At 42.1% G+C, this 24,608-nt stretch overlaps 2 protein-coding genes across 9 annotated transcripts in view; one reads left to right on the forward strand and one right to left on the reverse strand.

Moving 5' to 3' along the window:
- smarcd3b (SWI/SNF related, matrix associated, actin dependent regulator of chromatin, subfamily d, member 3b) overlaps window positions 1-16,093 on the forward strand; it is a 41,788-nt gene extending 25,695 nt beyond the window's left edge. For 2 of the 8 annotated variants that reach the window (XM_044039882.1, XM_044039850.1), the window contains exons 3-14: window positions 1,184-1,273; window positions 3,651-3,693; window positions 5,773-5,898; window positions 6,681-6,806; window positions 7,258-7,353; window positions 10,303-10,404; window positions 10,680-10,841; window positions 11,124-11,221; window positions 12,116-12,251; window positions 12,439-12,561; window positions 13,478-13,579; window positions 13,667-16,093. In XM_044039882.1, coding sequence (XP_043895817.1) covers window positions 1,184-1,273; window positions 3,651-3,693; window positions 5,773-5,898; window positions 6,681-6,806; window positions 7,258-7,353; window positions 10,303-10,404; window positions 10,680-10,841; window positions 11,124-11,221; window positions 12,116-12,251; window positions 12,439-12,561; window positions 13,478-13,579; window positions 13,667-13,720 — 1,258 coding nt within the window. In that variant the 3' untranslated portion in view covers window positions 13,721-16,093. The remainder of the gene's footprint in view (window positions 1-1,183; window positions 1,274-3,650; window positions 3,694-5,772; window positions 5,899-6,680; window positions 6,807-7,257; window positions 7,354-10,302; window positions 10,405-10,679; window positions 10,842-11,123; window positions 11,222-12,115; window positions 12,252-12,438; window positions 12,562-13,477; window positions 13,580-13,666) is intronic. The other 6 variants (XM_044039864.1, XM_044039855.1, XM_044039874.1 and 3 more) reach the window with 6 other exon arrangements.
- A 2,023-nt stretch (window positions 16,094-18,116) lies between these two features.
- Window positions 18,117-23,827, reverse strand: chpf2 (chondroitin polymerizing factor 2). Its single transcript, XM_044039840.1, has 4 exons — window positions 22,580-23,827; window positions 21,098-21,662; window positions 20,819-21,001; window positions 18,117-20,511 (listed from the first exon to the last, which is right to left on the reverse strand). The coding sequence occupies exons 1-4, from the start codon at window positions 22,849-22,851 to the stop codon at window positions 19,237-19,239; spliced, it is 2,295 nt and encodes a 764-aa protein (XP_043895775.1). The 5' UTR covers window positions 22,852-23,827; the 3' UTR covers window positions 18,117-19,236.
- Window positions 23,828-24,608: the final 781 nt, after the last annotated feature.

Consider the following 24,608-nt stretch of genomic DNA (forward strand, 5'->3'; position numbering starts at 1 on the left):
TAGCAGGACAACAGCGACTCTCAAAAAGCATACAAGGAAGACAATAACATCATGTTTATTAAATTATCACAAAGTTAAAGCTGCAATAGACACAATCACACCCACTTTTCTGTTCACTACTCTCTTGGCGCCTTGTGATTTGGCTCGGCTTGGCTCGACTCTACTCACGGGATAAGATGAGATGAGTACAGACAGGCGCTCGCATTTCATAAGAAATGTCTCCATCTCTGAAAGTCTCTACTGACAATAATACATTTGAATGAGTTTATTGTCCGACTCTTTCTTTTTCAGCGTAGGCAGTTGTTGCTTGTGCTGGAGAAGCGAATATTCCGTGTGTGTAGACCCAGTCGTCTCTCTCTGCCCTGTGATTGTTCAAAGTCTCGTTTTACTCTTCAGTAAGCCTAAGTACTGTACCTTTTAAACACTGTTGTTTCAGTTCAGATTTGCAGTCGAGCTGGTGGTTTGTTTCTCTGCTGCTTCCTCTGTGTGACGTTTCATTAGTCACCTCTTGTATTTTTTTGGTTTGCGCCGCCGAGTTCTTTCTCTACTTTCCAAACTATATCACTTTCAAAGCCCTGATCTTTTTGTCCCGTCCTCTGTTTGCCCTTGCAGTTAAGTGTTTTCTCACTGCTCACGACGCACAGTTACTTAAGATGCTCGAGGTTTGATCTTTAAGAGCACAGTCAGGTCTTGGTAGGAATGAAGTTTTTTTTCAAGTGATAGATGAGATCTAAGTAAATGACCATAATGTTGAAAGTAGAGTGGTTTTTTTTTTTGCTTTTCTACATCTAAGCAACATCCATATCTTTCAATTCAGAGCTCCACCTAAACACACACAGCTTGTTTGCTCACAGTGTGTCCATTATCAGTGTGTTGTCTGTGTGTGTGTGTGTGAATCATGATTGTTTTGGTTCACTCAGGAACTTTGTCGAGTCCTCAGATGAGCAGGACGACGACGCCCGAGTCCTCGTCTGCTGCTGCACTTGTGTGTGTGTGTGTGTGTGTGTGTGTGTGCGCATGGACACTGACACATGTCTGAGTTTAGCACCTAATAGTAGACCCTCGAACACGACACACACACAGCCAGATCCACCAGGTGTTTCTCGTCTTCTCTACTTGCTGCCACTGTCTGTCTCGTGAAAAACGCTAATCGGACAACCTTCGAATCCTCACCAATTCTTAGGAAGCCAGTCGGATTCCCCGGAGCCAATGAGATGCCGGCGAGGCAGATGGACATGAGAGAGCCCCAATCAGATCCCACGCTCGGATCCAAGTAGGAGTTTCTTCTGCTGCATGTCCCTTTTCTTACGTTTGATGACTCTTTGGCCCTTTTTTGCCTTTCACCTCAACCCAGCACTTCCTGAATGACAGACCTAGAAGATGGTGCATGCTTTGGACTGGAGCATGGCATGATGGGAAGAGTTTTTTATATTTAGTTAGATATAAATAGATAGCTGGAACATTAAAAAAAACCTTGAAAACCTTTGAATTTAAATGGCGGATTGTTGTGATGCAGGTGTGTGTTTTCCTTTCCACTGCACTTGTGGATCTTTGAGTATTTGGCATGTTGACTTAACTTAGTGTTTCACAGATTATTGCAGTGCTCTGTGATTCAAAAAAGGAACATTTCTACACTGCAAAAACAAACTTTAATCAACAAAATAGAAGAACTATGGCATACTACTAAATTAAGGCTGATACAATTACTCGATTCATCAGTTTGAGTGTTTTTAAGTACATTTTTCTTAAATGTGAATATTTTTGAGAACATCATCAAAAATTTCACTGATTCACGTTAGTTGTAGTCCTATACCAAATAGATTTGGGAATATATGGTCATAATGGTCATATATTAAATGAAAGAAACCACACATAGACACTTTACAAAATAAATACAGCAATATTAAAGTTTTCTTTTTTTATTATTATTATTCTGAAACCACACTGAAATTTTTAAAGTTCTTCCCCTGGTCCACGTCTTATTATTTTTATAATGATTATGATAAATAAATCAACAGATAAGGGTGAAAACCCACATCCTTTTTGGAAATGTAAAAGAAACATTGAGATATTTCTATCTTCACTGACTTTCCCAAAAAATGATAAACCGTCTGAAATCACATCAGTGACATCGTGACTTTGAACCATCGTGCGTTGTCGTCGTAGAAACGGAAAATCTCCAAAATTAACACAGCACATTTTATTGTTTTTATTGTTTTTTTTTTCAGGTTTCTGCTCTTTTTGTCCTACTTATTTATGTAGAGGTTATAAAGACAACATGTAACTGTAACTGTTTTAAGACAAGGATACAGATGACATCTTAAAACAGTGTAGCGCAACAAATAATGCTTTTCAAATCCTCAACAAGAAGATAGAGCACTTAGATGGTAGAATTATTACAACGCCCCCACACACACACACACACACACACACAGTATCACAGGTGTCCACAGATGAAATAGAGTGGAGGAAGAAGCTGTCAAAGCGTTGTTTTATTTTGTAAATAAAGTCACCGACTCTTCGCAATATCACAGTATATCCCCTCTTTGGTAAGTATGAGACAGAAAAAATTACAACATGCAAACACAGCAGGATGTGAACGCCTGCGATTTATGAATGAAAACACCTGCACTCACTGTATTTTCTCCTCTGTGAATCTTTGACGCTGCATTCCTATAAAAACACACCTGCTGTTGCCATCTAAGTCCTGCTGCAGTGGTGTAAAATGTGTGTGTGTGTACACCTGGTATCCCTTATGTTGTGGGGACCTAAATCGATTACACAGTCACATTATGGGGACAAAAATCAAGTCCCCATAACGTAAATGACTACATTTTAAGGTGAAGACATGTTTTAAAGTTAGGTTGTGGTCAGGGTTAGTAGTAATTATGGTTAAGGTTAGAGTGAGTCTCCAGGAAATGAATGTAAGTCAATGCAATGTCCTCTGAAGTCATGGAAACCAATGTGTGGACCAGTTCTCAAGCAAACCTATCTTTGTGAGGACATTTTGGCTTTTTGAGGATTAAGACCTGGTTTAAGGGTTAGGTTAAGGTTTAAGCATTTAGTTGTGATTGTTAAGGTTAAAGTAAGGGGGCTAGGGAATGCATTATGTCTACGAGTGTGCACACAAAGAATGCAAACCAGCATGTGTGTGTGCGCACCTGGTATTCCTTATGTTGTGGGGACATCACTGACACATTATGGGGGACTTGTTTTCCTTATGGGGACAGAATTCAAAATAAAATAGTACATTTTAAGGTGAAGATATGTTTTAAGGTTAGGCTGAGGTTAAGGTTATGTCCAGGAAATAAATGTAAGTCAACGCAATGTCCTCTGAAGTCATGAAAACCAATGTGTGTGTGTGCGTGCTTGTGTGTGTGTGAGTGTAAGTGCAGTGAATATATTTCATAAAAAAGTGCTGTGCGATGTGACACTTTTTTGGCCGTTCAAGGTTCGTGCTCTCCAGGTGGACCACTGCCTTTCAGAGAACACACACACACACACACATGAACACACACACAGCTGGGACGCTGGGGTGCTGGATATGGCCCAGCATTTTAGCAGATGGCCTGGGTGCTACGCTATCAGTCACCATAGTAACATGCTCTCTTTTTCCCTCTTTCTCTCTGTCTTTCTCTCCCTCTCTCCAGTGCTAAGAGAAGGAAAATGGCAGACAAGATTCTTCCGCAAAGGGTGAGGCTGCATATTTTTACCTTTGCTTTGTTTTTTGTGTTTTGTTTTTTTTCTTCTTCGTGTGTTATTGCGTTTCGTGTGCAGAACAGACAAACCGTCCTGGCCAGGTTTTGATATCAGGGCTTGGAAGGCGCACAGGGCCAGATGATGTTGAAGGTTTTACTTACCCCTTTTTTTTTTGTTGTTGTTGTATCGTTTTGATTTAAATTGAAATAGCCAGTGGGTCATTGCAGAGCGCTGGAAATAGGCGGTGGCAACATCTCACCCTCTTTGCCAGGTGAGTCCAAGCCGTCAGAGGTTTTGGGATTAAATTAAAAAATGTTGGCGGCCGCGTGCCAGACCAAAAAACCTCACCACATCCTGACCAGCGCACAGATGTGGACAGTGTCTGGACACTGTGAGCGTCTGGACTCCAGGTCTTATCCTTTAACATAACCCAGACAGGCAGATAGCTGCTGGCGTGGCCAGAGAGCGCCACTCCACAAGAATGAGTCAGGGACAGAGAATGTCTGCCACACTCCTGCATCTGCTCAGCACCTCAGTCTGCTGAGAGGCAGCCAGCTTTCAGATAGAGAGGCAATAATGAAAGCAGCCATTTAGAAAGAAACATGAAAGAGGGAGGGAGTGAACTGTAGGTGTGTGTGTGTGTGTGTGTGTGTGTGTGTGTGTGTGCAGCCCTTGAAGCTCTGAGGACTTTCATCAGCATGGTAATGTATGAGTGCTGGCTGCTTGGCTGCTTACACTACATGTCATTTTTATCCCAGTGTCCCTAGAACGTGTGTGTGTGTGTGTGTGTGTGTGTGTGTGTATGTGTGTGTGTGTGGGGACCATCATATTAATGGTGGACCAGGCAGCAGAAAAGGAATATGCTTTAATGGAATTTAGGACTAAACTGAAGACATTTTTTTTTTAACTCTTTTGAGAACAAAGTCATAATATCATGAGAATAAAGTCGTAATATTATGAGAACAAATCTGTAATCGTTCATGAATAAAGTTGTAATCTTTCAAGAATGGAGTTGTAATCTTTCTTGAGTAAAGTCATCATGTTAGGAGAATAAATCATGATTTAAAATCTCTACATTTTTTTCTCGTAATATTATGACTTTTGTGATATTACGACTTAATTGAATGCATTATGTCTACGAGTGTGCACACAAAGAATGCAAACCAGCATTCCTTATGTTGTGGGGGCATCACTGACACATTGTGGGGGATTTGTTTTCCTTATGGGGACAAAATTCAAAATAAAATAGGACGTTTTAAGGTGAAGAGTGAAAATACTCTGGTAATATTATGACTTTTTTGATATTACGAGTTAGTTCTCGAAAGATTCAGTTTTTCCCTCTTCAGTCTAGCCCTAATTAGGTATTAAATACGTCTCAAAATATCAAATATCTGTCAAATAATTCTAGTCTCCACTAGAATCATCTGAGTTTGTTTTTGTCTAAACACAGTGACCCACTCAGTGTGAACAAGACGATGTTTGGCAGCGTTGATTAAAACTTAATTTCAAAATCAAAAACAAGATTCCAGAACATTGTGTGTCACCGGCTGAATTCTGAAAAGAACTGATGCATAAAACATGAGGAACATTTCAATCAAATGCACAACGTGGTGCAACCGCAAAAAGTCGACCTGTTTTTGAATATCTGAATATATCACATCATCTAGTCACTTTTGCCCAAGTAAAAAATATTGAACAGTCCAGTTTAACTCCAAACCAAGGAGTAATATCAGATACTGTTCGTACTCTTTTTAATCAAAAGTGGTCCATGTTGTCAGATAACATTATCTGCATTAACTTAATGTCTTATCTATCAAGGTCTATCCGTATCTTCACCATTGGCTCTGCTACTTGTATCCTAACATTAAAGCTACTAAGAAGGAAAATGAAAGTTAAAATGTCCTTGGACCACCTACCAGCACCGAGACACACGGATAATCTGCTTCAACCCCAAATCATCATTCACGCAACGCATACGGAGAAAATCGGACTTTTGAATCCACCTTGTGTCATATTTCCGTCTATAAGCTCAAGATTTTAATGTCAGTGTTTTCCCATTTTTTCCCCTCTAAGCAGATCCGTGAGCTGGTCCCAGAGTCTCAGGCCTACATGGACCTGCTGGCCTTTGAGCGCAAACTGGACCAGACCATCATGCGCAAGCGTGTGGACATTCAGGAAGCACTGAAGAGACCGATGAAGGTTAGAAAAAGTCACTTTGGATCTCACATTTATCCATCCATCCATCCTCCCTTCATCTTCTTGTGTTTGGTCTATTATATACATTGTAATGTCGACTTTTGAAAGAGCGTGCATGTTGAATGTGAGTTCTTCATGTCTTATCCTCCATTTTTGGTGTGTTTCTGGCATATGTACGACAGAATTTAGAGTCATTTTGGGGGGGTTTCATGCGGCAGAAAACCATGTGTCGTACATCTACAGTTTGCTGGTAAAGCCTTGTGTGGGTCTAATGTTTGAAGTACTCAACATTTATAAAATCTAATTGAATTTGTGAAATTTGGACTAACGTCACAGTTAACATTTCGCTTGGCTTGGCATTCCGTAAAGCCTGGAGATATGACCTATAAACACACACACACCCTCAGGATGTCCATATAAGGAATTGTGTATTCTTCCAGCAGCAATTGACCAAGGGTGCACCTGTGCCTCATGAGCACTAAGGGTTAACACTCCATGTGGCCCGCGGGCCGCCCGTTTGACTCCTCTGACCTAGGTATTACTTTGGAAATTGTTATCCATTGTTATTATGGAGCTGGAAAATGCATTAGAAAATCTCACAATACTATTAGAATTTTGCACACCTGGGATTTGAATCAATGACCCTCCAGTTGCAAGCCCAATTCCTTTCCTCCTGGCCCATGTTGTTACTGCTCTGTGTGTTTTTTTGTGTCTGTGTGATAAACGTCAACACGTGGCGAAATGTCCCTTTAAAAGATAGACCTCTTTTTATGCCCTTGTGTCAGCAGCAAAAGCGTAAACTGAGGCTTTACATATCCAACACCTTTAACCCGGCCCGGCCCGACGCCGACGACTCTGACGGCAGCATTGCATCATGGGAGCTGCGAGTGGAGGGGAAGCTGCTGGATGACGTGAGTTGCTGCGCGGTTTCATTTCATAACATCAGCCCGGAGATTATAATCTTCTAATTTAGTGAGACACTTTGATCCCGAGGCTGCTCTGGATTATTTTATTTCCTTTAGATTAGGTTTGCAGAGAGACAGAGAGAGAATATGATTGCTGTTGTCTGTGCTGTGTAAAGCTCTGATGTTCTCAGCAGTCCGGGTGCAAGGCCGTCATTTCACAGCGGTAGGAAACGTTTAGGTTTCAAACCACAAATATTTCTGGTCCGAGCTCGGAGGAAGTGGACCCTGAGAATGTCTGCAGTCTCACTTTCTGTCTCATCTCATCTCAGCCTCTTGTGGCTTTTTGATCAGTGAACGTTGCCATAAAGGAAACAATGTGCATATGTATATGTATCTGTAGAATGTGTGTGTGTAGACTCTGACTGACCGTCTGTCTGTCTGTCTGTCTCTTCTGCAGCCTGGGAAGCAGAAGAAGAAGTTCTCCTCGTTTTTTAAGAGCCTGGTGATCGAACTGGACAAAGACCTGTACGGTCCAGACAACCACCTGGTCGAGGTCAGTTTGCAACAAGCAAAGGAGCATTTTTCTTCATGTTTCATGGAAACTTTGAGTCAGAACTTGTTAGTGGAAGAAGAAGAAGAACAAAAACTCTCTTTACTTTGGTCACAGTAAATGGTTTAGTTAGTGAGTTACAGGTGTACACAAATACATGCAGATACATTTGTGTTGACACATATTTAAACACATTTTCTTATTAATAAAATAGCAGCATTCTGCACATAAATGTGTCGGCTGAAGCTCCAGATTATTTTACACGTCAGTGTGAGATTCGTAAAACCAAACCCTGATAATTAAAACAAGAAAAATATATATATTCTGTAGCAGTGTACAGAGCAAGGTTATAGGAGTTTTCATTAGTTTTAGTTTTTATTAAGTTTTGACCTTTTGTTTTTTAAAATGAGTTACTTTTAATTAGTTTTGAGAGCAAGTTGGCTAGTTTTTATTTTCGTAAATGCTGTTTTAGTTGAGTTTTTTATTAGATTCCGTGTTTGTTTGTTTGTTTGAGTATTTGCCAGGGTGCAATATTCAAAAAGGTCGCAAAAAATATTGTGTGTCATAAAAACCCAACAAAAGATGCCACAACAACAACAACAACAACAACAACAACAACAACAACAGATGAACAAACCCTGAATGAAATATAACAGTCTACAACAAAGTAGACTGAAGTGCAAAATGTGCATCGTACAATATCCAACAGATTAAAGCCACACATGAACTTCTTCTTCTTCTTCTTCTTTTCCTTTCTGCTGCTCCCTTCAGGGGTCGCCACAGCGAATCAACCTCCTCCATCTCACCCTGTTCTCTGCATCCCCCTCTCTCACACCAACTAACTTCATGTCCTCTTTCACTACATCCATAAACCTTCTCTTTGGTCTTCCTCTAGACCTCCTGCCTGGCAGTTCCAACCCCAGCATCCTTCTACCAATATACTCACTATCCCTCCTCTGTACATGACCAAACCATCTCATTCTGGCCTCTCTGACCTTATCTCCAAAACATCTCACATGTGCCGTTCCTCTGATTGACTCATTCCTGATCCTATCCATCTTCGTCACTCCCAAAGAGAACCTCAACATCTTCATTCTGCTACCTCAAGCTCTGGAGGTAGCAGATGCTGTAGTTGTAGTGGAGGAGTTGTCATGAACATAAGAACATAAATAATAATAAATTACCCTCAAGAGACACATCTACATAACGACTAAAAACCCTCAACTGTCCCTTTAAGGAAACACAAATTCCAATTCCTCCTTGATAAAAGTGTGTTGGTTTTACCAGTAAAAATAAATGAACATATCAAAAGTAAAAGCATCCATTCTTTGTCTCCTCTTTGAGCCTTGAACATTTATTCAAATTTAAATCTTTTCTCCTCTGATTTAAAGTGAAGCAGAGACTTAAGTTAAATACCCTCTGTGCTCTTATTTTTGCATTATTTTTGCCGAGTGTTGGCCACTGGGGTGGGTCGGGAGCTTAGCTCAGCTGTGCCCTCAGAGGTCAGTAACAGGTTCTTCACGGTGCAGCGAAGAAACCGTGTCACCGTCTTTAGCTGCAGTCGAAGTCCCAAACTCACACACTCCCGTTTGTTTGCCCACTGGATAAATGAAGTAATAATGAAATTAGAAGAGAGAGTGCGCCAACCTCCCCTCTTTTTTTTAATAAACGGACATTTCTGTAACAGCAGAAAGGTGTTTTTTTTTTTTTCTTATTATTAAATTCAGCATCAGCAAGGTTAACAAGCAGGTGTGAGTGCTGGAGAAACAAGCGCTTCCTTATTAAAAAACAGCCACAAGCTGCCCTTGACTTTGTATCCTCGCAAAATGTATTGACTTAATAATACAAATAAAAAAAATAAAAAAAGAGAAGAGTGTGAGAGTGAAAATGATGACTTCTCAAGGTTCCTCCTTTTAAGAGCAGATTTGAGTAAGGCACTCAGATGCTTCACTTTGAATGATTTTCCATCAAAAGAAAATTTCTCTCCGCCTTGAGCCGCATGAGTCAGCTGGAAAAGCAAAGCCAAATATTCCCGTGTGTTGAGAGACTGCGGCCCGCTGTCATGTCAGAGCTTTGCTTTTTATTTCCCGCGCAAGTTGCGATGAAATGGAGACGTAAATAAGATCAGCGGTTACGCGAGTAGCAGAGACTAAAAGGCGACTAAAATACACTCGTGGTGGTTGTTGCTGCTATTTCACATGATAACATTCAGGTGCGCGGCCACATGTTTGACCTTTTGCTATCGTGGTTTGTTTCAGCGCACGGTGCACACGCGGCTGCTTTGCAGAAACCACACACACGTAGCTCTGCAGGGTGAGCATACTGTAGTGGATGCAGGTGCGTTCCTCCTCTTCAATGTAAAATAGTTTCTCGTGTTTAAAACTTCCCTCAGAACCTCAAATATTAAACACAGTTCAATTATGTTGGTGCGGCGTCCTGGAATTTGTGTTATTCGGCAGAGCGTTCTCTCCCTGCACTAAATTCCACAGAGAAAATCACTCGTTTTTGATCCACAGTGAATTTAAGCGTGTTATTTTGTGACTTCACTGTGTTTTCACAAGCTCAAAAAAGCCGATTTTCTATATGGAGTTTGGTGCGAGAGAGCGAGTGGTTTACAAATTAAGTTTTGACTTGAAAATGTGACCTCATGATGGCGCTAGACATTTAACAAAGCCATTGCAATTTATCCTCGCTGTTGTCAAGATGTTTTTACACAAAACGTTATAGGGTGGCACTAGAGGAAAAAGCATTACTTCACTGCTTTTAACATTTTGAAACAATCATTTATTTGTACCCCATTGCTCACAGTGAGAAACTGGCAGCACAGAACAACAAACCAACTACTTTGATGAATAAAGTGTGAAACACACAGGTATTAAAATTAAATAAAGATTTAGTCTGAACAAAGTGACTCAGTCTGTGTTTTGTGTTTTTTTTGGTTTTTTTTATCAGTGGCACCGCACGCCCACCACCCAAGAAACGGACGGTTTCCAGGTGAAGAGGCCAGGGGACGTGAGCGTGCGCTGCACCCTGCTGCTGATGCTGGACTACCAGGTGAGGGCGCCACACAGTTACTCCTAACACTGTACAGAGATTGTACTCTCCTCTGTCACAGCTGTGAGTAATCCCTGCACTGGAATCAAACCTGCAGGCCTCAAGTTAGAGGTCACCACTGGCTGGTCCACAGAAGAAGAGGAGACACGGACTAAAACATTGTTTAATGACTGATGAATTTCTAGGGGTGCTTTAACAATGTCTGACGTGATGGAGGTTAAGTGACAGCACTGATAAAAACGTGTGGTGATGACCCAGTGATTGTGTCTCGGCAGCCTCCCCAGTTCAAACTGGACCCTCGTCTGGCCCGCCTGCTCGGCATCCACACTCAGACCCGCTCCTGCATCATTCAGGCCCTGTGGCAGTACGTCAAGACCAACAAGCTGCAGGACTCCCATGACAAGGAGTACATCAACTGTGACAAGTACTTCCAACAGGTATGCGACTCCTTGCCTCCATCGGTTGGGATGTTATGCGTCAGTGTTTTGAATGTAGCAGACGTTTGTTTACATTTAAAAGTTACAGACTACAGCTTTAAATGTCAGGATAATTGATGAGGTTCTGCTAATGACTGGAAACATGCAGGCTCCCCCTTGTGGCCCTTCAGAATAAGCCACTAGGCATTTCCTTCATTCAAAATGATCCACGAGTGTGTGATAAAATCCAACATGTCCCCATCTCATGTTAATATATTTTCTTTTCTTTTCTTCTCTCCACAGATTTTTGATTGTCCTCGTCTGAAGTTCTCTGAGATCCCTCAACGTCTCACCAACCTCCTCCTGCCCCCTGACCCCATCGTCATCAACCACGTCATCAGGTAGTTCTTACTGAAGATTCGCTGAAATACAGACATTTACCAGAAAATGTCGCGAAGGCTGTACATGAGAATGTTTTGGCCATGTTTTTCTTTTTCCAGAATAAGAGAAATAACAGAAATATGAGGATGTACAAGGTTAGGATCAAACCAGTTTTAACCGCTCACTCCCCCATGCCAAACCCCATAGAGAAAAAGAGCGGTTTTATATCACAGCGCACAGGTGTTATTGATCGTCTGCTGCCTCCATCAGTCTGTTCAAATGTGCCATTTTGTGACTCCAGTTTTACTTTACTCACTTTGTCTGGATTTACCTCGGCAACACAAACGTTACAAACGTGTCCTTGTTCTCTAAAAATGCTGATTTTCTCTATGGAGTTTGGTGTGTGATTCACGCACATGACTTTCCAGTTAGACGTGAACATTATGATAAGATATTGTAAACGAACAGGTGTAGATTTAATAGGTGAGGCTTTTGTTAAGTCGCTGAAATGAGTTTTAACTTTTAACGTGTCCCTGTCTTACACCAGAATATAAACAGTCTGTGGCAGCAGATAAATACTTGTCAAAACAAAATTAGTGCTGTTTTTTCTTTTTCCTTTTTTTTGTGTGTGTATAAGAAATCTATTTATGTTCAGGAACATTTATTTCACATTTTCACTCCACTAGCAAGCAAAGAATAACTGGTCTAATTAGAGAAGAGAAGGTGCGAGAGTTTGCAGGCGCTGAGAGGTGATGTTTGAGAGAGATTAATGAAAAGTTCTCCTTTCAGGTTCTGTAATGATTTTTATTTTATTCTATTTTTTTTTAAAACACATCACACCTGACACTTCTGCATTAATGAGCGCTCATCTCAACGCTCTGATCTCACTCGTCTTGTTTTTTGCCTCCCGCCAGCGTGGACCCTAACGACCAGAAGAAGACGGCCTGCTATGACATAGACGTGGAAGTGGAAGATCCGCTGAAGAGCCAGATGAGCAGCTTCCTCCTCTCCACCGCCAACCAGCAGGAAATCGCCTCACTCGACAACAAGGTGAGAGCAGCTGTGTCACAAAATCCCCCCTCTCTCTCTCTCTGTATTGATTTTTATCACGACTGGATGCTGTGAATCACACCGAGGTGACGAGCAAGCGTCCGTCATACTGCCTTTGTGTTTGTTAGAGCTAGTAGGAAAAGAGGAAGCACAATTGTTTGACGTTACTCTGTTACTTCTCTTTCAGATCCACGAGACCATCGAGTCCATCAACCAGTTGAAGATCCAGAGGGACTTCATGCTTAGCTTCTCCAGAGATCCCAAGGGCTACATCCAGGACTGGCTCAAATCCCAGAGCCGAGACTTGAAGGTTTGATTCCACGTTTACGTGCTCACGAGAGTGTGGATTGAGTGTCAAATTATTTGATCTGAATCTGGGGATTAGGCAAATCGGACACTCTAAATTGACTGCGAGAGTGGATGGTTGTTTGTCTCTACATGTCCCTGTGATGGACTGGCGATCTGTCCAGGGTGAACCCGCCAGTCGCCCTTCATCAGCTGAGATTAGCACCAGCAGTAGAAGATCGATGGATTTAGCTAATCTACTTGATATAAAGCTTTCATGTCATTTTCTGCCCCACTGGCAATCCATTTGCACCTGTACATGTACATAAATGAGGGAAAATGTACAGTTACCATGGTAACTATCGTGTTAAAGTCCCACCAAAACATGGTTATAGCCATTTCTAATAAACACACTTTTTTTTTTCCCACCTGAAAGCCACTGCTCCATCATCATGCCCATCCCAGCATAATGAGGTGTTACATTAAACATGTTCCCCCCTCCCCTCCAATCACAAGAGATCCACTGTATTTATGTAATTGATTTAAATCCTGTGGTTTTTAGTTATTACAAGTTAGAAACGTTTTTATTTGATATCTTGTGAACCATCTGCAGTACTTTCATGTTCCACCAGGGGGACTAAATTTTGGCAACAACAAATCAAATATTATATTATCCGTCCATCCTCTACCGCTTTATCCTCATTATATTATATTATTGACTGGGAGGGTTTCAGAGGGGCTATTTTGTTATATCATAGGCTGAACGTTTTGATGTAATCAGTAAAAAGTAAACGGTGCGGCTGTGGTAGAGCAGGTCGACCTCTGACCCCTGGCTCTAGTAGTCTCAATCTTGAATATCAAGTTGTTGTTGGTGATAGATGTGCGTGTTTGTCACCTATAATGATTGTTCTATCATTAATGCTTGTTGTCTCTGGCTGCAGCTGATGACAGACGTGGTGGGGAACCCCGAAGAAGAGAGGAGGGCGGCGTTTTACCACGAGCCCTGGTCCCAGGAAGCCGTCAGCCGCTATTTCTACTGCAAGGTGAGGAAGCAACTTTCTTTTATGCACATCCTGTAGATCTGCTTTAAAATGCTCAGGTCATGTGATACATTCATGTCTTCCAAACAGATCCAGCAGAGGAGACAGGAGCTGGAACAGGCCTTAGCTGTGCGCAACACCTAAAACCAAGGCCCTCCTGAATATCTGCATCTCATTTCAGAGCTCTGTGTGTGTGTCTGTGTGTGTCTGTGTGTGTGTGTGAGGCCATCGCTGAAGCCTGCTGAAACCTAATACCTCTAAAAAAAAATGTCACTAACTTTAAAAAACAGCCTTTGTTTTTGTGGAGGAGGAAGAGGAGGAGGTTTCCACAGGGTCAGCAGCGATGTAAACGTACGGAAGCCGGAGTGTTCTTGTTTTTCTGTGCACGACTGTGAGGACACCCAACGCTTGCGCGGTCGACCATCTGACCATCGTCAGACTGAAAACCACACGTTGTTTGGCTCTCTGTAAATTTGTCACTGACTCTCTCCGTTTTATGACAAGATCTCAAGCGGCTGCTCGCGACGTCACTGTCCGTCCTCACAGTCTTCTCATTTTATGATTTTTTTTTAGGGGATGTTTGATTGTGAACGTGTGACTCTGTGTGTGTGTGTGTTCTTTTTTTCTTCCTGTTTGTTCTCATGAGGATAGTGTTTTTGAAACACTGACTACTTACACCAGCAAAGTTGAGGTTGCAGTGTGACACATCGAGTGGATGCAGGGATATCAGTGCTATAAATAAACCTGAGCTGTAGATTTCATTCACTCTCAGGTTCTAGTGAGTAAATCAGTTTGACGACACGACGGCGTGTCTCACGCTTTAGTCTTTTTCCTACAACAGTATTAGTAAACTGAGCGAACTGTAAGTATTATCACGTCAACAGATCCACGTCTGTTCGGTTTAATGAAGGAAAAAAAAACAAAATATTGACCATGATAGCGAGAGCTTTTTCTTCCCTTAATCGATGAAAAATTGACTTCATTTGTCACTCACTGCCTCTTGTTTGTGAAGTTTGTGCTTTTACCAGTTATTGTATTGAAGGTTCTACCAAAGGTTGCAACAAGATGAAGAGATCATGATCACTGAAACAGAAATGGGCAAAAATCCAGATCTGGGTTTAATAATAGAAAATTGCAAAAAGAAGGAGAAGAAGAAGAAAAAGAAAAAAAGACAGAGAATTTACTCCCAAAAGTTTTCCTTTGTAGCTAATTAGGTCTCAAATTCTCTTAAAGTATTTCTGCAATAAACATTTAAGCCTGTGGTTTGGAAAGCTTTGTCCATTTCTACACCTTTTTTTGTTTTTTTTTAACGTTACATGAAGAGTTTTCTTTCCGTCGTCTACAGATGTGAATGTAAATATGTTTGGTTTTTTTGTGCTCCTTTAAGAGGGCCCGCTGTACAGTATATGATATTATGAGTGTTTGTTTTTTTTGGGGTGGGGGGGGTGGGGTGTAGAGGGTGAGGGCGGATGGGGTACATGAGTTTTGGATTAGTAGTTCAGGAATGTTAGCGTTCCTCTGTGTCCTCTCTGGGTTTATTTTAGGTCCATCTCTTGTCCGTCGTGGGAGCCCGGCGGCCTCCCTCGCTCTCAGTCACACGATGTAATCTGCACCACCCGATCTCATTTTACACCTTTTTTTAAATGACACACGACTTGTATGTATATGTTGTAATGTCAGCAGTCAGTTTAGAGCTGGAGCCTGTGTTTTTTTTTCTGGGTTTCCGTTGCACTGTGCTGTAACTTCTCTCTGTCGCGCCTCTTGACACGCCATGTGATTGGACGATTTCACGTCACCGAGACCTATGCATGCTCCATACATACATCCATCTGATGAGACAGAATGTGTACATACAACAACAAGGTGGCATACATAACAGCCGGTGTGAGGAGCGTTGCATACGCTGAAATGCCTTCTGGGGACTTTTTTTTGCCAAAAATGATGTGCCCTACCAGCAACTAACTGTAGGTGTGATTTTTTTTTTTCTTGACTGTGTTTTTGTTACTAGGTCTAAGTTATATTAACTGCACACGTTAGAGGAGAGCAGTAGACAGTAGTAGTATCTTAATCCTGTGTCTGATCCAGAGTGATTTTTCCTTTGTGTGGTCAGGGCATTCACATTGTTGTCACTGAGTCACTAGCGCCCTCTTGTGGAGGAACATTAGAAGCTGCAGCTCCTGGGTGCACCCACCCGAGTCTCCGGACTGAACTGTCCCCCTTGTTTAAGCCCTGACTTTACTGTCCACATGTTTTGTCCCACTCCCCTGCATGTGTTTTACGAAGAGTGGGAACTGAACTCTTCCTCTCTGTTTACACTGTTGTCAGAGCGCCACCGACAGGACGATTATAGTATACACAATACTGTGCATCTGTAAAGAGCAAAACTTGTTCGGTGATGACATTCTACAAAAGAGAAAAAAAGACGAGAACAAAAAAAAAGAAAGGGAAAACAGCTGTGACACTGCGAGACAGCCTGGATGTAAATAAAGAAGCGCTTGCCAAAGTTTGTAAATGCCATGATATCTGATGGTGTCTTCTTTCTTTTAACTTCATCATTTGTCTCCATGGTGATTTCATTCATTCATTTTATGACAGTAAAGATGTTCAGTTGAAATATTACATTCATCCAGTGTGATTTAGGTGATTTCTGAGCAGTATATTTGATGGAATTTAAAGTTGATGGTCCCTAAATGTTGCACAGTGACATGCTGGCATTTAGGCATCTTAAATTGTATTTTTTATTATAATGAGATGACTCTTATTTTTTACTATATAATATAATAATATAATATATATAATATAATTATATAATATTTATACTGTCCTACCATTATTTGCACCATGTCCTGGAAATGGCTGGGTAAAATCTTGGTGAAACAAAAAATGGCAGTGAAAATCATATTATACTCAAATTTAATCTTGTCCTGAATAATATTGGGAATTGGGTTGCAATAATTCATCAGAAGTCAAGAGGCAGAGATCACTCACATTCACACCTAGTCAATGTATACATATATTTATACTTTATACTATATTTTGAAAGCAGTGCAAACTTTTAGGGCATAAATAATACTGTGTTTTACTTTACTATTTTCTATATTTTAACTTTTGGACCCCAAGATGTGTTAGTATTTACTTTTCAGACAATTACATTTAAGCAGTTATCAGTGAAATACTCATGGACAAATATTAAAACCATAAAGCTACACATTTGCCTAAAACCCTTTAAGAAATGTTATTATTCTTGTGGTCTCTACAGTAAACTGTTCTTTAATAGCACTTTTGGATTAGGACTGGAAATCCCATATCAGATATATGTGATAATGTACTGTACAGTGCTATATTTATGCTTTGCACACTGTGAAATATAACATGTGATTGCTATTAATGTACCTGTTTAACAAGTCATTTAATTTAAAACGCAACATACTTAATACAGAAATAACTCAAATATCTTTTTATCTGATCGTTTGCACAATAACTATTGACACTGACTGAGTTTATGTTATTTGTTTTGTCATAATAACCTTCTTCTATGGGGTTTAACAGCAGCTTGCATCCATGATGTTGCATTACTGCCCTCCCCTGGAAGTAGAGACACTGCACAGTCTATCATTCTTTGTTGGTCTCTTCATAGTAAAATTGCAGATGGTTTGAAGTGACAGGATGTAAAGAGGAGATGAGTTTCCTCCTGTCAATTCATTGTTTCTTATATATCTACCCGTCTGCATCTGTAATGAAAGCGAGTCAAACCCATGTGAACTCTGTCATGAGGAGGACAAAGCAGGTAAAATGCAGCAATGCTTTAAAATCGGCACCATGATCCTTCTTAAAAAAAATAGAAGAGTGATTTTCTCTGAGGCTCTCTGGAGGTTTGACTTCCAGCATGAGCGAAGCGTTTGTCAGAGGTGGCAGACAGACAGTTTATTGTTCACTGACTTCACAGGTGGAGCCTTTTCCACTGTGCTCTAATCCTGACCACAGTCATGCTCCCACCTCAGAAAGAGCCTCTTTCACGCTGCTAACGCCTCATTCTCCCGAGAAGTTTGGTGGGTGAGGGGAGCCTCGATGTGATCGTCTGTGTGAAGTGACTCATTCAGCTTGTTCAAGCCTGCCGCTATTAAGTTTGACCACGCTCTCCACAACGGAGCTCAGCTACGTAGACGTGACCCTCCCTCTGGGCTCTGGGTTCACTGCTCTCCACCAAAGACACGTGTGTATGGAAAAATTTGCCAAAATCCCAGAGAGGCCCCAGGGCTGGGGTGAGGAGTTGGTGACGGGGTGTGAGGAGACGAGGCGGGGCAGGGAACACTGCTCGAGAACAAACTGTTCACTGCCTTCGAGCGCCGCAGCAGTTAAGACTTTAGGCAAACTGGACGGAATACAAGACGCACTACTGTGAATATGAACATGTCATCACAAGTGACACAGGTTATATTCACCTGTTTCTGTTCAAGCATGCGGCGTACACAACCTGTAAACAGTTGTCTTTATGTCTAATGAGACTCTCAGGGATATAAATCAAGAAACAACTCCTGGCTGCAGAATTACTCTTTAATTTAAAAAATCAAAAAAACAAAACATGTCAAAGAAAAGGCAGCCAACAGCTTTGGCTTGTTCCAGTATTCTTTTTTAAAACCTCTTAAACCTGATTTCTACTCAGTCGCTCGACAAAACTGTAGTGTGTAACTTTTAAATATAAACAAATGTCCACTGGATTAAAACCATTGTCAAATGAGTTCACGCAATGATGATTTAGTCTTAATCTTGTGTGGGCCGGGCCACGTTCCCACGCTGCACACAGGAAGTGACTTGTTGGCAGAGGTAACAGCAACATTGCACTATTAAAGTGAAACGGCTGCAAATTGAGTTTCAGAAGTAAATTCTACTGCGTAGAAAAACCCAGTCTTTCAGAGGATAAACGCGTCTTGTCCCGCCAGCCCCTGCGCTGCTGCTGTATACACACAAGCGCTCCCTCAGTCAGGTCTGACATTATTGCTCGTTGCAGCATATGAAAAATGTTACATACATTGTCAGCTCAGCTACTTTTTTCCTACGCTGTGATAATGTATCCAGGTTGGCGAGTGTGGGACTGAACCCACCAAAAGAACATCCAGGGGAAGAGGTTTGTGTCCTACATTTAAACTTTAAGCGTGAAACATGATTGGAAAGTGTCCATTTCTGTTGTACGACATTGTCAGGCGACAAAGTATAGATCAGGTTTCATGGCTCCTTAATCTTTCCTCAATCAATGATTAACAATGGCACCTTTTATTTATTACATTTTCCATGAATGTTCATAAATATGATGGAATGTAAATTCTCAGCTCCCGTCAGAACAATGAAGAGCTCCTCTGTATTCTGCGAACGTCCACAGAAAAGCCTCCATGTTTCATAAAACCGTCAGATTCAAAGACACAGACTCATGAGTCAGACGTACTTGTAGTCAGGGAGCAGAATGTTTCCGCACACATTAACGCCGCCAAGGTGTCCGCGCACAATGTGTTTCTGCTTTTAACTGAGCCTCGCCACTTTCTGCCAAACAGAAGTGTGAGAATTTCAGTGTATGGATCACAAAAGTAAAAATTCACAGCATTAAGCGTGAGTATCCTTTACTCCAGGCAGCATATGTGAGGTTTAAATGAAGTATCATGTGTCCTCTAGGTGCTGTTGGCCTGTTCCTGCTCAAAAAGAGCCATGGCCAGATGCGAGCGTGACCCCAGACCCTCCAGGTTGCTGAGCACACAGCGGTGGTAGATATCCTCGCTGAACCGAGGGTTGCACGCTCGCCGTACGTATTTCTGGATCAGCGCCGGCTCTACAGCTCTGAACACATGTAAGCCTGAGTAACGGACGAATATGTCGTACACGTCCATGCTTTCCAGCAGCTCCTCGTTATCTAAAATGTCAGCAGCCATCTTGGTCCGTGCAGTCATGTAATCCGCGTTGTAAAAGCAGGCCTCGTCAAAGACCTGGCGGTCGAAGTGGCCGTCCCGCAGTGACTCGGAGGCAAAAGAGGAGGAGGCGGCAGAAGGCTGCTGGTCGCGGTAGAGAACCGCAGGATTGTATTCCTGGAAGTGGATGGGGAAGAAGACTTGCCAGTTGCTGATGGCGTTCATTCTGCAGCGGTTCAAGAAATCGGCGTTGACTTCGGTCCACACGCTAGACAGGAAAAACAACGTGTCCACTGGGTGCTTCTTGGAGATGATGTCCATCAGCTTGACCTGTGACGGCACCTCCGTCTTCACGCTAATCCACGGAATCTTCACGTCCCCGTAGCGTTTCTCCACCTCGCCGATCATGGCTTTGATGCCAGCAAACACATCAGTCTGGCTGACTCGCTGCGCATCAAAAGGATCATATATGAACAAGAACGTGAGTAAAACATTATCATGGGTGTCCAGAGTGTTCATCACATACATGTCCAGGAAGTTACTGACATAATCCTGATCCTGGGCAGTGACAGGCAGGATGACCTGCACCCGTGTTGCCTCTGTCACATAGGGCATGGGGATAATCTCAACTGCACTTAGAGGTCGCAGCAGGGTGACCCGTTTCACAATGACTTGACTGTGGCCTTTCTGGGTATAAGCTTCCAGCGCTAGGTCCAGCACGTACTCCATACCACGTGTATGATCAAAGCGCCGGTACCCGTTAAGAAGACGGCGTTTGCGGAAGCGCAGCTGTGGCTGGTATCGCTCATTTAACCGCTCCACTGCGATCTCCAGAATTGCATTTACATCGGCACGATCCGCGCCTCTCATCTCACACTTTGGGGAGCCGTCGATGCACGAGTAGATGTGCTCTTCTGTGAAGTACTCCCAGTTTATGACCTCAAAACGCGTTCTTGGTTTGAAGGGAGGGTTGATTCCAATAGGCCATGTCACTCCAGCTTTACCCTCTGGTGTCAGATCGCTGAGGTTGTTGATTTGAATCTGATGAATGCCCAAAAATATGTCATATTATCAAGGCTGGGATGTATCAATTAAAGAAAAAACAATACTGTGCTTACACTCTTCCCAGTGCTGAGTGGTGTAAGGTTCATATAATGAAATCAAAACAGCCCTAATTACATATGATTTGCAACTTTACTACACAATAGTGCCTCTTGTTTTACCTTTATGACATAGCACTGGTTCAGATGTGGTGGAGAGAAGAATACACATTTACAAAGAACTCACAGATAGCTCACAGAATGTTCTCCAATCAGATAAGTTTTTGTTATCAGGTGTAATCACAAACCTGGAGCTGTTCAATCTGTAGGTAAGTCCATTCCAGCTCGATCTGGCTGAAGCGTTTGTGCAGGCGGTACATGAGATTGGGTTCCGATACAGGGTGCACTGTGAAGGCGTTTTTAAACTGTGCGCTGTCTTCACGCTCTGGGTCGGCATTTTTCCCAAGTTCAAAATAGCGATAGGTCATCTCCTGTGAGCCACACAAACATTGAGGAAAACATGAGGTAAGGATAGGTACTACACCAATAAAACGGATAAAAAAAAACATGCGTTTTTCATTCGTTACCTGGTGCGCCTCCACACAGCTGAGACCCAGATAGTCAATAATGCAGCGGCCCAGCCACTCATCAGGTCTCACACTGAGGATGTCATTACGGCAGGTGTCGAGATGTGGCTGAAGACGGGCCAGCAGGCTGCGAGACAGCAGGTAGCCGTAGCCTCCATGGCAGTAGCGTGCCTTCTCCTCCCCACCAATGAACTCCTCCGCCCTGCCCATGTACAGGTCCTGACCTGCACTGAGGTGGCCCACAAGCTCAGACAAACGATCTGCCTGCATGTAAGTGTCATCCTGTGCTAGAAAGAACCAGTCGTAGTCTGAGCCATAATGTTGATGGAGGTGACGGACTGTCTCGTACATGAGCCACACTGGGCGGTCGTCGCCATGGGCAACCACAGTCATGCCATGAGGTACTTTGGGGCTGCGCAAACCTGTGAAGAAAAAGGTCCGGTGGAAGTGGTGTGCGACGGTGCGGTTCACAGCCACAGCCAATGTGTTCAAGGTGGCCCGAGAGGTCAGCACGCCCACAAGCAGTCGCTCTCTGATGCCCAGTTCAGTGTGGATATAACGGGTTCTGGGGACATGAACAAAGAAACAGACATGGAAAAGATCAATTTCTCCCATTACAGTTATCACACAAAATATTGATTGCAGACTCTAAGGCTGTTTTTAAGAAACTCCAGAAAACATCCAAACATTCTCCCGAGTTTACATTATGACAAATGCAGGAGGAGATTGTCTCGTTAAGACGTTTTCACAAGAGCAGGGGGGTCTACAAAGGACGTGGGTGCCTGCAACAAACACTCACTTGTTGTGGATCCTATAGTCTCTCCTGCTGTGTGAGAGCTGTGTGTATACAAGCTCACTCAAACATTACACAAATATGTGGAGCAACTATGTTCGCACATACAGCCCCTACAAACATTATCTGTAGTATCTCTGGATGTTGGTGCTGATCTATAAGCAGCCTAGCTCACACACAGTAAAACCCACATTAGTCTACCTCGAGTCTTACTTCCCTGTATCTGTGCGACATTCCACGTGGAGCTGCTACAGCAAAACGACAAGACTACTACCTCTGTCAAACTACCTACTTTATTTTTAGACACAGACCTATATCAATGTAAAAGGAAATAAAACAGACAACAGTGAAATCCACAGAGATTGTAGGTATAGACATCTGTTCAAATGTTTCCACCTACACAGAAAGGAAGTAAGGTTTTAATTTTTTTTAAACTAAGACCAAATATATTGAAATCTAGACTTACTAATATGAGAGTTGACAAATGTCAAGTGATTCAATTTCTTGCAACAAACACAGTAATCAGTGTGCTGAGCCATTTCTTTGACAAGTGTGTCTTAAAATCCATTAGAATAGTAAATGTTTGTCTTTTGACACTTCTTTATGTATGGCTGTGTGGCGTTTCTGCTCCACGTCTTCTCTCCATTTGTACCTGGAAACGGGGAAATGAACACGACTCCTACACTCACCTGAGAACTTTCTTGTGAGGCTTATTCGGATCCTTGTGATACGGAACTATCCGAGGCTGGAAATCCTCATCCCCGGCTTCATCCCTGGAGAATCTCTGGGCATCTCCTCTGCCCAGGAAAAGCCCCCCATTGCCCAGTTCATCCCGGCAGGAGTCGTCGGTGTCTCCCTGCGTCCAGGACACCATTAAAAGACTCAGACTGCATCCCAGAGAAAGCCCGAGGATGAGGGGTAAAGCAGGCCTGAACAAGGCCAAAAACGAGGAGAGACGCATTTCTGGTACTTATGGGCTACACTTAATGAGGCTGCTCTGGAATTTTTTTCTTTACCAGCAACAGTGTGCTCAGCTCAAGTGTCAAGTTTCCTGTCCTAGCTTAACACATTCAGAAGGAAAATGTCAGCAAAAATCTACCTGAAAAATTATCCGCTTGTGTTTTATTTTAGTTATTGAGCGGTTATAACGCTTTAAATGAACCTATGGAGAAAAAGGTGTGAACGTTACACCTAAAAAAAACCTGTATCGTTAGCCTCATATTTGGCGACATCGATGCTAAATCAACTATATAAACTAGTTATGAAAGAGCAATTATTGAATAATTGCTGAACGCTATTAGCGTTTAATGCGACTTCACTAACCAGACGGGTTATGCTAGTCACTACTGTGTAACCTAGGCACCGTTACTAAGGATGTTTTCTTAGCTAGCGCTAATATTAATTAGCGTAACCAATTTTGACTAGCATTAATAGCTTTATATAAAGAGGGCTAACTAATGTAGCTAGACGCGATTCATGTGTCACCAGGTACGGTTTAACCTTTTCACTTTGCTTTTATCGAGCTAGTTTGTTAGTTTGCTAGATAAAACGAAAAAAGTTTTTCCTCGTTTTTTGGAAATTATATTCCAAACAATGGCGTTATATTATGTGTCGGGTAAAAAAACAAACATCAGAGAGCATGCTAGCTATCATAGCGTCCGTTGTTTCAGTGCAGAGACGTCGGTCCATCTCCAGGAACACAGACTTGAAGGCACCGATCCCTCACTTCTTGCCGATGCGGGTAAAACAACACGGATCCACAGAGCCGTGCACACGTCGTCCATTTTCTTCACTTTCTTCACTTCCTCAAAAACTGAGTGCCACATGCACAGACTGTAAGCGTGTTTTCTTCACCCGCATCATCCTCGTCAGTGTGCGAGCGAGTCCCTGCAGCAACAGCATCACCACTGACTGTCAATAGGGCCGTGTATGCTAGGGGTGGGAATTACAGGGTACCCCACGATTCGATGTGCAATACATGGTCCATGATGCAACGATTCTGTGTTTACCAATATAAAGCAAGACAAGCATATAGATACATCATGATATCTGTATAACTGAAGAAAACGTCTGTGAAAAGTGCTGGATTTCTCTATTTAGTCACAACATAGAGAATGTAGTATACATTCTCTATCACCTATGTATTATATATATATATATATGTATATGTGTTATATATTACAAGTCATCCATAGTATAATTTTGTATATGTGCTTTACATAAATATATATTAATATACTGTAAGTAACATCCATCCATCTTCTACCACTTTATCCTCCACATGGGGGAGCTGTGCCAATCTCAGCTGACATAGAGAAAGGCTTGGTACACCATGGACAGATTGCCATTCATGTCATTAATATATACTTTATACCAGTGGTTCGCTAACATTTTATTATAATAGAATTAATAAAACATTTTTGGAGTCAGTTTATACTCCTAATCAGTTGACCTGTCTTATCTTAAAGATCTTGTGTGTAAGAATCAGAGACATTTAAATGTAATAACCAGACGACTCCCCACTTTTATGGTGGCTTTCATGTAGCAGAAAGAATGTAATTTTTGTTGTAAGCTTTTAGTTGAAAACATGAAAGGCACACCATGTCTCTTTGTGATGTAGAAACATGACTGCGCAAGATGGTGACCTATGGAAAGCAAAAGTGATGTACACTCACTATACAAATTACTTATGGCTAGTATATTAAATTTCTGCAAATT

The sequence above is a fragment of the Solea senegalensis genome, linkage group LG1 (genome assembly GCF_019176455.1).
Source record: "Solea senegalensis isolate Sse05_10M linkage group LG1, IFAPA_SoseM_1, whole genome shotgun sequence".
NCBI classification, from domain to species: Eukaryota; Metazoa; Chordata; class Actinopteri; order Pleuronectiformes; family Soleidae; genus Solea; species Solea senegalensis.

Bases quoted from the DNA above. Each gene is read 5' to 3' on its own strand.
- chpf2 (XM_044039840.1), bottom strand. From the start codon at position 22,851: ATGCGTCTCTCCTCGTTTTTGGCCTTGTTCAGGCCTGCTTTACCCCTC. The intron at 21,663-22,579 runs GTGAGTGTAGGA...TCATGTCCCCAG, and splicing joins CCTCACAAGAAAGTTCTCAG to AACCCGTTATATCCACACTG. The intron at 20,512-20,818 runs GTTTGTGATTAC...GGCATTCATCAG, and splicing joins TACAGATTGAACAGCTCCAG to ATTCAAATCAACAACCTCAG.